The sequence below is a fragment of the Eurosta solidaginis genome, chromosome 3, assembly GCF_040869045.1.
Source record: "Eurosta solidaginis isolate ZX-2024a chromosome 3, ASM4086904v1, whole genome shotgun sequence".
NCBI classification, from domain to species: Eukaryota; Metazoa; Arthropoda; class Insecta; order Diptera; family Tephritidae; genus Eurosta; species Eurosta solidaginis.
In genome coordinates, this window is record NC_090321.1 from 12048384 (window position 1) to 12063178 (window position 14795).

Here is a 14795-nt window from a genome sequence, read left to right on the forward strand (position 1 = left end):
AGGGATTTTATCCAATTGTTGTCATGGAAACATTTTAATATCAATTAAAAATATTTGTAATAAAGTGTGCCAACGTAACGTTGGGGAGGCGTCAGTTTTTCCGTGGTGGTATATTCGGGTTTTGATACTGCAGCATGTTAAGCGCGTCCACCGCCTTCACCACTCGGAGTATCAAAACCTTGGCCTATGGTCTGAAGCAACTCTCTGCATCCACTATATAGGCGCGTAATTTGTGCAGGTCATCAGTTTAGTCCCATTATGCATAATTTTAATCATGATAGTTATCAGCTACCGCTTCTACGGCTCTCCACCTTTCAGTGACTTCTGCCCATTGGGGTTGCTGTAATCTAGTAGTACCACAGTCAAAGACTGCTTCGCAGCTTCGTTCATCTTCTTCTCGGTGAAAACCAGATCCTCAGCGTTAGTTCTATTTAGTATCTCTGAGTTAGCTGGAGTCTGATCGTTACCTTCCTTTAGCTTATTAGCATTTACGTCTTTATTTCTTATTTTCTCTTTCTGTATTACACCTTTTCAGGCTTTCCAGTACCTCCCTCTTCTATCCGCTTTGAAGATTTTGAGGTCTGGTTCCTGCCATTCCGGCTAGTTCGCCTCCTAGTTCTGGTACTTGGGCGTTTGGCCTCCCCCTTCTGCCTCTTAAAAGCAGGCTTTTCAGGTTCATCTGATCGCTTTTTCGATGCGGTTGCAAAATTGAGGATTGGTAGTAGCAAAGTTTTTGTAAGCAAACAGTTTTCAACATTCTTTCGTTGTCTCTGTGGCCCATGTTAAGCCATCGCTCTCGTCGTTGGTTGGGTTAACCACTGCACCTTGGTACTGCTTTAATTCTTAATGCTTCCTTGTATTCTGAGAGGGTTTTTTAAGCTCCCTATCTCGTTGTTCACGTTCTAACGTTAGTTCTTTGTCCGGGCTGGTAGACCGCTCCTTTACAGAGCGCGCCGACTGCATACTATCATCGCTATCCGCGTGCGAATCATTGCTCATAGCAATTTCTTCTTCGCCTTTTCCTCCTCATCCTTACTTTCTTTAGACATTTTTGAGTTCATCTTGGTCGTACGACCACCTGCGCAAGGCGCGCTCAGCGGTCTAATTTTAAAAATGGGGATAAAAACCATCCGCCACAACAGCGCCCCTTGCTGTAGTAAGACTATCATTACTTCCCAAGGCGGCCAGGTATCGGAAAGGCTCCGTTCAAATACAGCCGAAAATATGCCCTGGCTGCAATTAATCCAATAGGCACGGTTCCCTACCACCCTGGATTAAGAGGTTGGCAGTTCTTGGTCACCGACATTCCGCCGCCCTCCTATGAACGAATGGGCGTACATAGATAGAGATGGGATTCTACCGGGTATTTACCATTTTTATGGGTAAATACCAGGAAAATACCCGGAATATTCCTTTTTTGTATCTGTTTTTGGGTATTTCAAAATCGTTTGAATCGAGGCTGCTTGGAATTACAATTCAGCAATTAAATTTATACGTCACTTGAAATTAAAAATTTTGATTTTAAACAAACAACCCAGCAAACACTCGAAGTCAACAATTAGTCTAAAAGGATTCAAAACTTTGAATCGTTTGCACTCGTTATAAACTCATTTAGGAGCCTGAAGCGAGTGCTATATGACTTCTAGCACGCTCATATTTTGCCTCTAACATAAGTCTTATACAGGCCTCCTTCCGATATCATATATGAGCCTTATTGGCGTCATATGCTGCTAATTTTCAGTTCATTAAGGACACTACTTCAGGGCTTTTAGGAAGAATTTTTGACATAAATCCGAAGCAGAAAACATAGGGGAGAAATTTGTTGTGATGAAACTCCCATGAGGATAAGATAGAAATGAAATAAGTATTAGTTGAATTAATTATTTATTTAGAATAAATTATCGCAGAAAAATTATTATTCCGTAGCTGCCTAGTTTACTGATTTTAATATTTTTCGTTTGTTCATACTTTCATCAAATTGGAGTTATAAAACGCTCTTAGGTGATAGCATTTTTGAGGCTGATATTTTTCACTGATTTCGGACCCATATGAACTCCAGAACTGTAAGCGCGCTTCCAGGATGTTTATAGGGGACACATATTTACGCAAACACAGCTACTCCCCAAACATGCTCACGACGCTCATAATTTAAGAATTCGAAACGAATCCAAAATAAGTGGCAATGTAGAAATCAGAAAATCGTCGAAACGCGTAGGAGAGTAAAAGGAAATTTAATTTTTGTCTTTTATTTAACGGCCTCAAAGCTCCTAACCTAGCATGCAAAAATTATCATTTATCAACTATTTATGTTCGACACAGCGAGCTTGGAACAAATTTTGAAAATTTGTTGCAATTTTTTATTTTAATACAAAATTAATTACATTTGTACATAATTTTAGCCTAAATTTTTTTGAAAAACGCTGGATTACAGATTAAAACTAATTCAACCGATAGCGTAATGGATAAGCACGCAACAATATAGGATACATTTTGGATTGAATTTGTGTGTTTGTTACCCATATTTTCCTAAAGATCAAAAGAACTGAATGGCTGAATCTTCGGAGCATCACATTGTCCAAAACTAAAGAATATGGAAACATGTTGCTGACGTCAATGAGATGATTGCCGATCTGGAGAAATATCATAAAGTTGCGGATGACTATCTTCGCGGCTTATAATACGAAAACTCCGGATTGACGATATACGGCCAAAAAACCAACATTTATCTATTTAACCCAAGCGTATACATAGGCTCATTGGGCAGAAAGAGGTAGCTGGTTCTAAAATATATAGCAAGAAAGGTTTAAAACCAACGATGTTTCAACAAATCAGAGCATATAGAGTTACCTGATGGCATAAAACGAAAAAACCTTGGCTTAACAGAACTTTATTTTAAACAGCTCTGGTAACCCGTTTAAACAAACATGCGAAACACCCAGTCGTATTATCAAACCTGACATTGTTCTGACTTTCTCTATCTATCCATCTGCCTCTCCCCTATCTAACATTCTCTTCTCTTCCTATATTATTTCCTCACCCCTCTGCGTTTTGTGGCTTACCGTGATCGGCTCATTCACTCTTCCACAAATGTTTCCGCTTTTCCTCTTACTCTTCCCGCTCTTGCTCTTATCCAAGTCTAGGTCTTACTATTACTATTAATATTATCCCTATTCTTAATTTTCCTGTTAACCTTTTTTTTACTACTTTGTCTCAAACCATTACCTTTATTCTTACTTTTACTCTTACTCTCTATCTTCCTCCTTACTTTTCCAACTTCCCTCTCAACTTCCTCTACCTTTTTTCTTATTTTCTTTGTTTCTTCTTCTCTTTGCTTTCCAATGTGGACATATATCGAGTTTGGCTTTTTTCCGCACATTACATTACTAAGAAAGTGAAAAAGTAGGGAAATTTTTCCAAAAATTCTTCCTCCCTAGCACTTAAAAATTCATTAACGTATAATGCGGGCCTTCAAATTTTTGTTGTTGTACTACTGACTTCACCTGTCTGGCATCATGGTGTCAATTTTTGTTTATCGTACACAAGTGCCTGAGCTTCATATGGGCTTTTTCTTTGCACTTTTATAAGAAATTCGAGCATTTTCATATGATTCGAAATTATATGTGAGGGCATATGGTAGTGCGATAAATATTTTTTTTTATATTTGAAGAGAGAATTTCTATCTGTGCCTATGACTAAGGCAAAGCAAAAGCAAGTAAGGAAGGCTAAGTTCGGGTGTAGCCAAACATTACATACTCAGCTGAGAGCTTTGGAAACAAAATAAGAAAAAATCAACATGTAGGAAAACGAACCTAGAGTAACCCTGGAATGTGTTTGTATAACATTGGTATCAAATGGAAGATAATAAAGAGTATTTTAAAAGACCATAGTTCTACAGGGTGGTTTGGAGATATCGCCATTAAGGTGTACCAGGGGTGACTCTAGAACGTGTTTGTACGATATGAGTATCAAATGAAAGGTGTTAATGAGTATTTTAAAAGAGAGTGGGCTTTAGATCTATACGTGGACCCCTTTTTTGGAGATATCGCCATAAAGGTGGACCAGGGTTGACTCTAGAATGTGTTTGTATGATATGGGTATCAAATGAAAGGTGTTAATGAGTATTTTAAAAGGGAGTGGCCCTTAGTTCTATAGGTGGACGCATTTTCGAGATATCGCCATAAAGGTGGACCAGGGGTGACTATATGTGTTTGTACGATATGGGTATCAAATTAAAGGTATTAATGAGGGTTTTAAAAGGGAGTGAACCTTAGTTGTACATGTGAAGGCGTTTTCGAGATATCGGACCAGGGTGACCCAGAAAATCATCTGTCGGGTACCGCTAATTTATTTATATAAGTAATACCATGAACAGTATTCCTGTCATGATTGCAAGGGCTTTGGATTTCGCCTTGCAGAACTTTTTCATTTTCTTCTACTTAATATGGTAGATGTCACACCCATTTTACAAAGTTTTTTCTACAGTTGTATTTTGCGTCAAAAAACCAATTCAATCAACGTGTTTCATTCCTTTTTTCGTACTTGGTATGTAATTATGGCATTTTTTAATTTTTCGAAATTTTCGATATCGAAAAAGTGTGCGTGGTCATGGTCGGATTTAGCCCATTTTTAATACCAAGATAAAGTGAGTTCAGATAAGTACGTGAACTAAGTTTAGTAAAGATATATCGATTTTTGGTTAAATTATCGTGTTAGCGGCCGAGCGGAAGGACAGACGGTCGACTGTGTATAAAAACTGGGCGTGGCTACAACCTATTTCTCCCATTTGCACAGAAAATAGTTATCGTCATAAAAGCTATGCCCTTACCAAATTTCACAAGGATTGGTAAATTTTTGTTCGACTTATGGCATTAAAAGTATTCTAGACAAATTATTATTTTTTTTTAAGTGTTCGCGTGTTCTTATCCGATTTTACTAATTTTTATTTAGCACGCATATAAGTAATAGGAGTAACGTTCCTGCCAAATTTCATCATGATATCTTCAACGACTGCCAAATTACAGCTTGCAAAACTTTTAAATTACCTTCTTTTAAAAGTGGGCGGTGCCACATCCATTGTCCAAGATTTGACTAATTTTCTATTCTGCGTCATAAAGTCAACCCACCTACCAAGTTTCATCGCTTTATCCGTCCTTGGTAATGAATTATAGCAGTTTTTCGGTTTTCCGAAATTTTCGATATCGAAAAAGTGGGCGTGGTTATAGTCAGATTTCGTTCATTTTAAATAGCGGTCTGAGATGAGTGCCCAGGAACGTACATACCAAATTTCATCAAGATACCTTAAAATTTCCTCAAGTTATCGTGTTTACGGACAGACGAACGGACGGACGGACGAACGGACGGACATGGCTAAATGAATTTCTTTTTTCGCCCAGATCATTTTGATATATAGAAGTCTATTTCTATCTCGATTAGTTTATGCCGTTACAGGGTACCGTTATGCGAACAAAATTAATATACTCTGTGAGCTCTGCTCAGCTGAGTATGACAAAAGTGCGGTAAGTGTATAGGGGTTGAGCAGCTCTGTTTATAAGCATATTAGTAAAAGTGTGGTAAAAAAATAAAACGGCAGTATAAGCTGGACTTATCAGTTTTTCCATTAAAACATGGATTTATAGTTTTTCTCCATGAGAAGCAGACATACCGGGTCATTTAATTCGGAAGAATTTCAGGACCATTTCGGGAACCATTTCGAGACTGTTTCGGGACAATTTCGGGACAGTTAAGCATCCTTTCGGATAAATTTCGGAATTTTTTTTAGGTATCCTGATATGACACACAATTGTCAAGCGGGAGAGTATATAAAATCTAACCTAAGACATAAGTTTTTCGCTGCATGTCCCTCTCCATCGGGAAATTTTCATTACACTGGTTATTTCAGACGAATATCTATCAATTTCTAAAAAAAAATTTTAAAAAAAGTCAATAAATTCTCAAATATGGAAGCTGTTGCAGTATGTAAGAAAAATATATATTCGTAGAAGTTGTGTTGGCAACTGAAGCTCGCAATTGCAAAATTGTTGCTTGTTTGCTTTTATTCTGCGTAAAATCGAGTCTACCGGTCTATTATACATGAGACTGAAAATGTTTTTTTGTTAAGAAATCGTTCCGATGTCCATCAATGTAAATCCTTATATCTCATAATATAACATGTCTATAGACATATTTGCAAAGAGTAATACTTGTTTTATCAATATGTGGAAGTAAGCTTAATTTTAATAAATACTGATTTGAAATGAGTTTTAAGAAGTTATGAAAAAATCATTTTAACGTAAACATAATATTTTATTTTTAGTGAAAAGAATACACAAAATGTTAGCATTAAGTTCGTACAAAATATCTTATGTACAGCAAATGTATAAGAATAAAATTTATGATTTCCATAAATATAAGCAAATGATATACAACTAAAAAAACAATACACAAAGAAGTATTTCTAAGAAATAAATTGTATAGTACATATAAATCATTGCGAAAATTGTAAACAAGTAAAATACACACTAATTTATTTTTTACATTAGAATTCCAACTTAATGTTGTTAAAGTTACACAGACAGTAAATGTAAAAATATTTTCCATTTTCCAGCGTTGCCAACTTTAAAGCGCCCAAAAGCTTTTGTTTATTGTTATTCTATATAGCACGTAATGAAGTGTGTGACTGCTTTTTAACTCAAGTGCTTTTTTATCAATAAATCAGCTTATTAAATTTTTAGACATCAACCTTCGATTAACATTATGATTTTTAAAGAAGAATAAACCACTATTTTAGATGACCATTATCCGCGAACTTCTCTTTACATGCATATTTACTAAATATGTACATAATAAATATAATTTCAAACTAAGATGTTATCACGTTCACTAGAAAGTTTCAATGATTCTCTAGAATATTGAGATTCAGTATTGATTTAGGTCATTCAATTAGCATACATCACATATTTCATTGTTACCAACAATGAAATTTACTATACAGCGTGTGTTTACGAAGAAAACAAAATAAATAATTCGTTCATGTGTGCCAAAATAGCATATCGCACGTACAATTGGCAAATGTTCAATCCATAACAGGATTGTATCTTTCTTTCAAGAATGTATATTTTTACTCGTCTTAATATCTAATACTTTTAATTTAACAATGTCAAGTATATAACCACAAAAAAGTATATGTTACCTGTAACTTATGCCGTGGTGAATTTTCGATACCCGGCGGTTTTGGATGGCTAATAGTTCGTTCACTGTGTTCGATCGGCACAGCACTCGAGTTTTTTACTGCTACTGGAGGCATCATTATTGTTATATTGTCCTCATAATCGGACTCAACTTCCTCTGTTTTGGTTGTCTCTACTTTTGAGTTATTTTCACCAACATCTTTTTTGTTTGCCTCATCTTCAGCTTTTGATGTTCCTGTTTCGGTAATAACCTCAGTCTGCTTTTCATCCAACTTCTTAACATCAATAGCATATGTATTTGACTTTTCTGGCGAACTCTCTACAGGATCAATCGGTTTTTCTTGTTGTTTTTCTTGTTGCTTTTCTTGTTGTTGTGGTTTTTCTTCGACGGCGGCTTAAATGGAAAATGTTAGAAAAAACGTTTAATTAAATCTATTTAAAATTACTACCTTTTTTTGGCCTCAAATTTGTATAGCCGTTTTCATTCTTAAAAGAGTTAACAGAGTTGCGCAAAAACCGATTAGGAATCAATGATCCTGGTGAACAACCTCTCTCTTTACAATCGGGACACTCATTATCTTCAGATTCAAGTAATGCACAACGAACACCTGTAATAAAATGCCAACATATGTCATGCAATGTGCTGTTTTTAAAGAAAATTACTATCTTACAATCATCACAAAACGAACTTCCACAACAGGGTATCATAACTGCATCAACGAATAAATCCTTGCAGATGCCACATACCAAATCCTCAGGAATCTCTTTCTTGGTTTCTATGGTGGGTGCTGGTTCTGGAAAGTCTGGAGGTGATTCTCTGAAAATATTACAAATAAAAAATAAAAATAAATAAAGGCTTCTTAGCTTAGATATTTGTATGGACCATTTGCATGATTAGACTAGTTTGCAGTTCTCATAAGAGGTTTTCTTTAGATATTTAGTTTAAGTCACAAACTGTTTCAAACGGCGATATGTAGATTACCTTTTTCGGGACCCGCCGATCCTTCGTCTAAAGAACGATGTCATAAAAACAATTTTCCACACTTACCGAAGATATATATCGGACAAAGTGAATAAAAAACAAGTAAGGAAGGCTAAGTTCGGGTGTAACCGAACATTACATACTCAGCTGAGAGCTTTGGAGACAAAATAAGGGAAAATCACAATGTAGGAAAATGAACCTAGGGTAACCCTGGAATGTGTTTGTATGACATGGGTATCAAATGGAAGGTATTAAAGAGTATTTTAAAAGGGAGGAGGCCATAGTTCTTATAGGTGGACGCAATTTCGGGGTATCGCCATAAAGGTGGACCAGGGGTGACTCTAGAATGTGTTTGTACGATATGGGAATCAAATGAAAGGTGTTAATGAGTATTTTAAAAGGGAGTGGGCCTTAGTTCTATACGTGGACGCCTTTTCGAGATATCGCCATAAAGATGGACCAGGGGTGACTCTAGAATGTGTTTGTACGTTATGGGAATTAATGAAAGGTGTTAATGAGTATTTTAAAAGGGAGTTGGCCTTAGTCTATAGGTGGACGCCTTTTCGAGATATCCCCATAGAGGTGGACCAGGGGTGACTCAGGTTTCGTTTGTACGATATGGGTATCAAATAAAAGGTGTTGATGAGTATTTTAAAAGGGAGTGTGCCTTAGTTCTATAGGTGGACGCCTTTTCGAGATATCGCCATAAAGGTGGACCAGGGGTGACTCTAGAATGTGTTTGAACAATATGGGTATCAAATGAAAGGTGTTGATGAGTATTTTAAAAGGGAATGGGCCTTAGTTCTATAGGTGGATGCCTTTTCGAGATATCGCCATAAAGGTGGACCAGGGGTGAATCTAGAATGTGTTTGTACGATATGGGAATCAAATGAAATGTGTTAATGAGTATTTTAAACGGGAGTGTGCCTTAGTTCTATAGGTGGACGCGTTTTCGAGATAACGCCATAAAGGTGGACCAAGGGTGACTGTAGAATGCGTTTGCACGATATGGGTATCAAATGAAATGTGTTTATGAGTATTTTAAAAGGGAGTGGGCCTTAGTTCTATAGGTGGACGCCTTTTCGAGATATCGCCATAAAGGTGGACCAGGGGTGACTAGAATGCGTTTTTACGATATGGGTAACAAATTAAAGGTATTAATGAGAGTTTTAAAAGGGAGTGGCCCTTAGTTGTATATGTGAAGGCGTTTTCGAGATATCGCCCAAAATGTGGACCAGGGTGACCCAGAACATCATCTGTCGGGTACCGCTAATTTATTTATATATGTAATACCACAAACAGTATTCCTGCCAAGATTCCAAGGGCTTTTGATTTCGCCCTGCAGAACGTTTTCATTTCCTTCTACTTAATATGGTAGGTGTCACACCCATTTTACAAAGTTTTTTCTAAAGTATATTTTGCGTCAATAAACCAATCCAATCACCATGTTTCATCCCTTTTTTCGTATTTGGTATAGAATTATGGCATTTTTTTCATTTTTCATAATTTCGAAATCGAAAAAGTGGGCGTGGTCATAGTCGGATTTCGCTCATTTTTAATACCAAGATAAAGTGAGTTCAGATAAGTACGTGAACTAAGTTTAGTAAATATATAGAGATTTTTGCTCAAGTTATCGTGTTAACGGCCGAGCGGAAGGACAGACGGTCTACTGTGTATAAAAACTGGGCGTGGCTTAAACCGATTTCGCCCTTTTTCACAGAAATAATTTATCGTCCTAGAATCTATGCCCCTACCAAATTTCACAAGGATTGGTAAATTTTTGTTAGACTTATGGCATTAAAAGTATTCTAGACAAATTAAATGAAAAAGGGCGGAGCCACGCCCATTTTGAAATTTTCTTTTATATTTGTTTTTTGTTGCGCCATATCATTACTGGAGTTGAATCTTGACATAATTTACTTATATACTGTAAAGATATTCAATTTTTTGTTAAAATTTGACTTTTAAAAATTATGTTTTTTAAAAGTGGGCTTGTTCTTCATCCAATTTTGCTAATTTTTATTTAGCACATATATAGTAATAGTAGTAACGTTCCTGCCAAATTTCATCATGATATCTTCAACGACTGCCCAACTACAGCTTGCAAAACTTTTGAATCACCTTCTTTTAAAAGTGGGCGGTGCCACGCCCATTGTCCAAAATTTTATTAATTTTCTATTCTGCGTCATAAGGTCAACCCACCTAACAAGTTTCATCGCTTTATCCGTCTTTGGTAATGAATTACCGCATTTTTTCGGTTTTTCGAAATTTTCGATATCGAAAACGTGGGCGTGGTTATAGTCCGATATCGTTCATTTTAAATAGCGATCTGAGATGAGTGTCCGGGAACCTACATACCAAATTTCATCAAGATACCTCAAAATTTACTCAAGTTATCGTGTTAACGGACAGACGGACGGAGATGGCTCAATCACATTTTTTTTCAATACTGATGATTTTGATATATGGAAGTCTATATCTATCTCGATTCCTTTATACCTGTACAACCAACCGTTATCCAATCAAAGTTAATATACTCTGTGTGCAAAGCACGCTGAGTATAATAAAAAAGGATGGAATGGCTCTAAGATAAAGGTTAGCGGCACTTGCATTTAAAAGCAGCTATCATGTTAGTACTGGGATGGGATGGGTATGATGAAAGAGCGGCGGGTGGTAATCCATTAATCGCTGAGTTTGAAAAATTGTGTGACTTTATCTATATTTTTCAATAAATAATCATTTTTGTGTTAAAAATTTTGAACACCACCCTGCAACAATCCAATAAGAGGTTTTTCGAAAGTGATGTGTTTGTGGAGAGGTAAATGAAAATATTACAAAACCACAGATTATCTTATAACCAACATTCAAAAAAACTCGAGAAACAGGAGTAATGAAACTTATCAGACTAAGCACTTCATGTAATCATAGTAAAACGCCTCCACCCCCAGCGGGTTAGGGGGTTAGAATATACCCGCGGTAGGTATGCCTGTCGTAAGAGGCGACTAAAATACCAGATTTAAGGGGTTGTGTAGCGCAATCCTTTCAAGTTGCCAGCGCAATATATAGCTTCTACAAACCCAATTGTCAACCTCGCCTATCCGTGGCGAATTCTGTTTCATTAACAGCCGAGGCTCTGGCGACCCGGAACTCCTCATGGATCTAGGGGGTGAGAGGGCGTTGATGGCCTAGAAGGTCGCATGTGGTCATAACAAATCGTTCCCGATATGGGCTTGGTACCGGAACGTACCGGATCTGCATCCGGCAAATGACCATCAACTCGATAACACTCACCAAGGCCTTCGGGGAGTGTCCTTATCGCTACAATAACAACAACATAGTAAAACGACTTGGTAATATTAACTTTCACACCTGATATGTTTCCTATAAGACAAACTTAAACGCCAATTTGACAAAATTTTTTATTATATTTTGAAGTCAATTTAAGCCTTGCTAGCTTTACTAGCAGGAAAATTACCAAAAACCTAGATGGTAACGCTCCCCAAAAGCTTGAGAGAGTGTCTATTATATAAAGTGGTATATAACTTTGAAACATTGAAATTTTAATGAACTAAATATTTTACTTACTTGTCATCTTTATCAAGAAACGATCGCGGTATACCAGTATTTCTTTTTACTTCGCTATGATCCTTTCCTAAAATATAAGGACAATTTTTAATCCAATGTCCTGTTTTCTTGCATTTATTACAGCGATATGTTGGAGGAACTTCACCCACTTGAGAATGCCCTCTTATGCGATGATAACTGGAAATGTGCATAAGTATTTTGGTGAGACGCAAATTATTTTAAATACAGCTGCGGTTAAAATCTTAGTAGTGGACAAATTAAATATCTTACAAATCAAATCGTAAAACCATTTCAATCTGAATCTTATTTTAATAAGATAAACATATATTTATAAAAAATGCAGCGAATTTTGTGCGGCAATCTAACAAACTTTTAATAAATTTGTTATTGTTTTTACATTGGGTGTTGGCTAATATTTAAATTAGTATTTAGTTGCACGACCCATATTCTTTAGAATTGCACCACAGCGTTTCGTTTATGACATATGGCAGCATGATGTCCTTGTGTATATCAACTTATAAAACACCAGTCACAATTCCATAACCCAATGAATGGGTCCCACGCCTAGCCAAGAAAAACATGCCAAGACAATAATACTGGAACCTCCATTCTTTATTAGGTGGCCGTCTTACATGTTGGCTTGGTCCTTATCCACCATATATAACAATCTTCGAATCGTCCGACCATAGTGTTGCGTCACTATGCCAAAGGCCAATTCAATTCTTCTTTGTCAAATCGAAGTCTCTTAGTACATGTGTACTTTTCTTGGACTGTGGGCACCCAAGTCATGCTCACGCACTTTTAAGGCATCTTTGATCTCAGTAGCAGCCGCAAATGAAAATCTTCCGCGTTTTTTGCAGCTTGGTTGGTACTTGATTGCATTACGTACCTTGTTGAGTAACCAACGATATTTTAAACTTCCACATTAGTTTTTTCATCAGGAATAATTTTTTTTTGTGAGGGAGCGCTCAGTTGTGTATTTTAACTTTATGGACAATACTGAATAAGGCGTAATAAAAATGTGGCCATTGGTTATAGAATATCAATTAAATAAACTAACTTCACCGTTTCTTTTAAATTTTACACAAACATAGTCGAGATAGCCCAACAGGCATTTCTGTAAATTTTTTGAAAAGTAACTTGAAGTAAACTTGCTGTTTTAAACGTTATATAAACGTTTTCAGCATTAAATATATTTAAATTTTTTCAGAAAACATTTTATAAGCTTTGAGGGAAAATGTTAATAAATAATATAGCTGTGCAAGTAAAATTGTAAATGTTTACAAAAAAAAAGACGAGAAAACTATTTGTCAATATTTTTCAACTTGGAAAATTTCAAATTATTTTCATAAACGTTTATTCATGAGAGGGAATGGCTGCATTTAAACCGTTTCCTGGATTCTCCTTCAACCCATTAGAATTGCAGCCATTTTTCATTTAATGTATGCATGAAATTCAGAATTAGTACATACGGTTACTCACAAAAGGCATTTTTGTTCATGCGATGTATGTGGGAAATTGCTCAACACCCTCGCCGAAAGATTCTGAAAATTCAGGAAAAGTTTTGAGCTGTTTCTAACTTGCACATTATTGTACTAAAATTTAGAGGGCTACAAAACTGCATACTCAAAAATTGTCTAGAAATTCTGAAACAAATTTTGAAAATTTTGATGGTTAAATATTGATTAATTCTCCTTATCTTTGAATAACCTTTGACATTTTTTGAATGTGGTTCTGCTAGGGAATTTGCGATATTTTAGATGAAAATTATCAATTAAGCTGTGAGCCACTGCAATTGAGTTTTTTTCAGCATAAGCCAAGTGTGTACTTACTTTTGTGAGTAACTGTATGTATTAATAGTATTGAAATTATTGAAATAAAAATTATCAGTTATAAAAAGTTTTGGAAAACATTTATAACAAGCTTTCTTTTAGAAATTTTTTATAAGTTTACATTTATAAGCTTCAAAGCAACGAGCAGTTTCGATTATTTCACGCTTATTTCTAAACAGTTTGTAAACAAAAAATCAACGATTTGTAAGCTTAGTGTTTTTTTTTTTCGAGAAAAGTTTTTAAAAATTCACATTACGTTTACTTTGCTTGTTGGGAATATTAATTTTTTATACACTTTTTCACGCACTACTAAGATTTTGACTGACTGAAAAGCTGTTGCAACTAAAATTTTACATAAATTTAACAAAACCAGCAGGTTAAGTGATGGCATGTTTTGAGGCCTGAGAAGCCACTTGCAGAACGGCAAGTTCAGTTTTTAACTCAAGAGTTAACCTGATATGAGAGGTTAAACTCATAGGCCCGTAACTATAGTCGCTGACTAAAATACTGTTAAGTTAAAATCTTGCCTAAATTAAAAATGGGATTTAAAATTTTGATCTGTCATAGACATATTAAACACAGTTTTCAGCTAAAATAAGCATGGGCAAGGTACCCGCATGAAAAAAAGGCATCGGTTGGACCTATGAAGAAATTTTTTAGTTTTTTTAATTTTTAAAGTTTTAAAAGTTCAACCTGTTCCTTACAACCGTGGTTACTTGACTCCACATATAAAAAATTATAATTTTTTACTTGACAAAAACTCTTCAAATGCCACAAAACTTGTCACAGGAGTACCTGAAAACGCGTTTTGATCATAATCCGGTGGCGGATAATTATCATTCAATTCTACTTAAAGAAAATTTACTTAATTTCGTTCTTAAAAAATTATTTAAATCTCGCAACATAACCGAATAGGTAGTTAAAGCGGATTTGGGCTGCCTAAAGCCAAGGAAGCAACAAGGCGATTTACTCATACACTCGTATTCATGTTGAATACTTTATATAGTTTGTAATAATGTTGTAAAGAAAAGTTGTTTGCATTAACACAGCTGTGACGGCCAAAATGATGCAAACCTTAAATGTTAGGTGGCCCTAACCATTAAAGCCGTTTAATTTAATAGACCCCACCTCGATACTATATAAGTATGCAGGACATTCAATGATAATCAGGTTAAATGAAATTTAGGTTTGTCTTCGCAAAGTCAGCAT

At 35.7% G+C, this 14795-nt stretch overlaps 1 protein-coding gene across 3 annotated transcripts in view; it reads right to left on the reverse strand.

Moving 5' to 3' along the window:
- The window catches only part of snama (something that sticks like glue), a 140427-nt gene that overhangs the window by 71096 nt on the left and 54536 nt on the right, over nucleotides 1–14795 (reverse strand). For 2 of the 3 annotated variants that reach the window (XM_067770817.1, XM_067770816.1), the window contains exons 3-6: nucleotides 11755–11931; nucleotides 7859–8004; nucleotides 7637–7795; nucleotides 7190–7581 (exon numbers count right to left, since the gene is read on the reverse strand). In XM_067770817.1, the coding sequence (XP_067626918.1) occupies nucleotides 7190–7581; nucleotides 7637–7795; nucleotides 7859–8004; nucleotides 11755–11931 (874 nt within the window). The remainder of the gene's footprint in view (nucleotides 1–7189; nucleotides 7582–7636; nucleotides 7796–7858; nucleotides 8005–11754; nucleotides 11932–14795) is intronic. The other variant, XM_067770818.1, reaches the window with a different exon arrangement.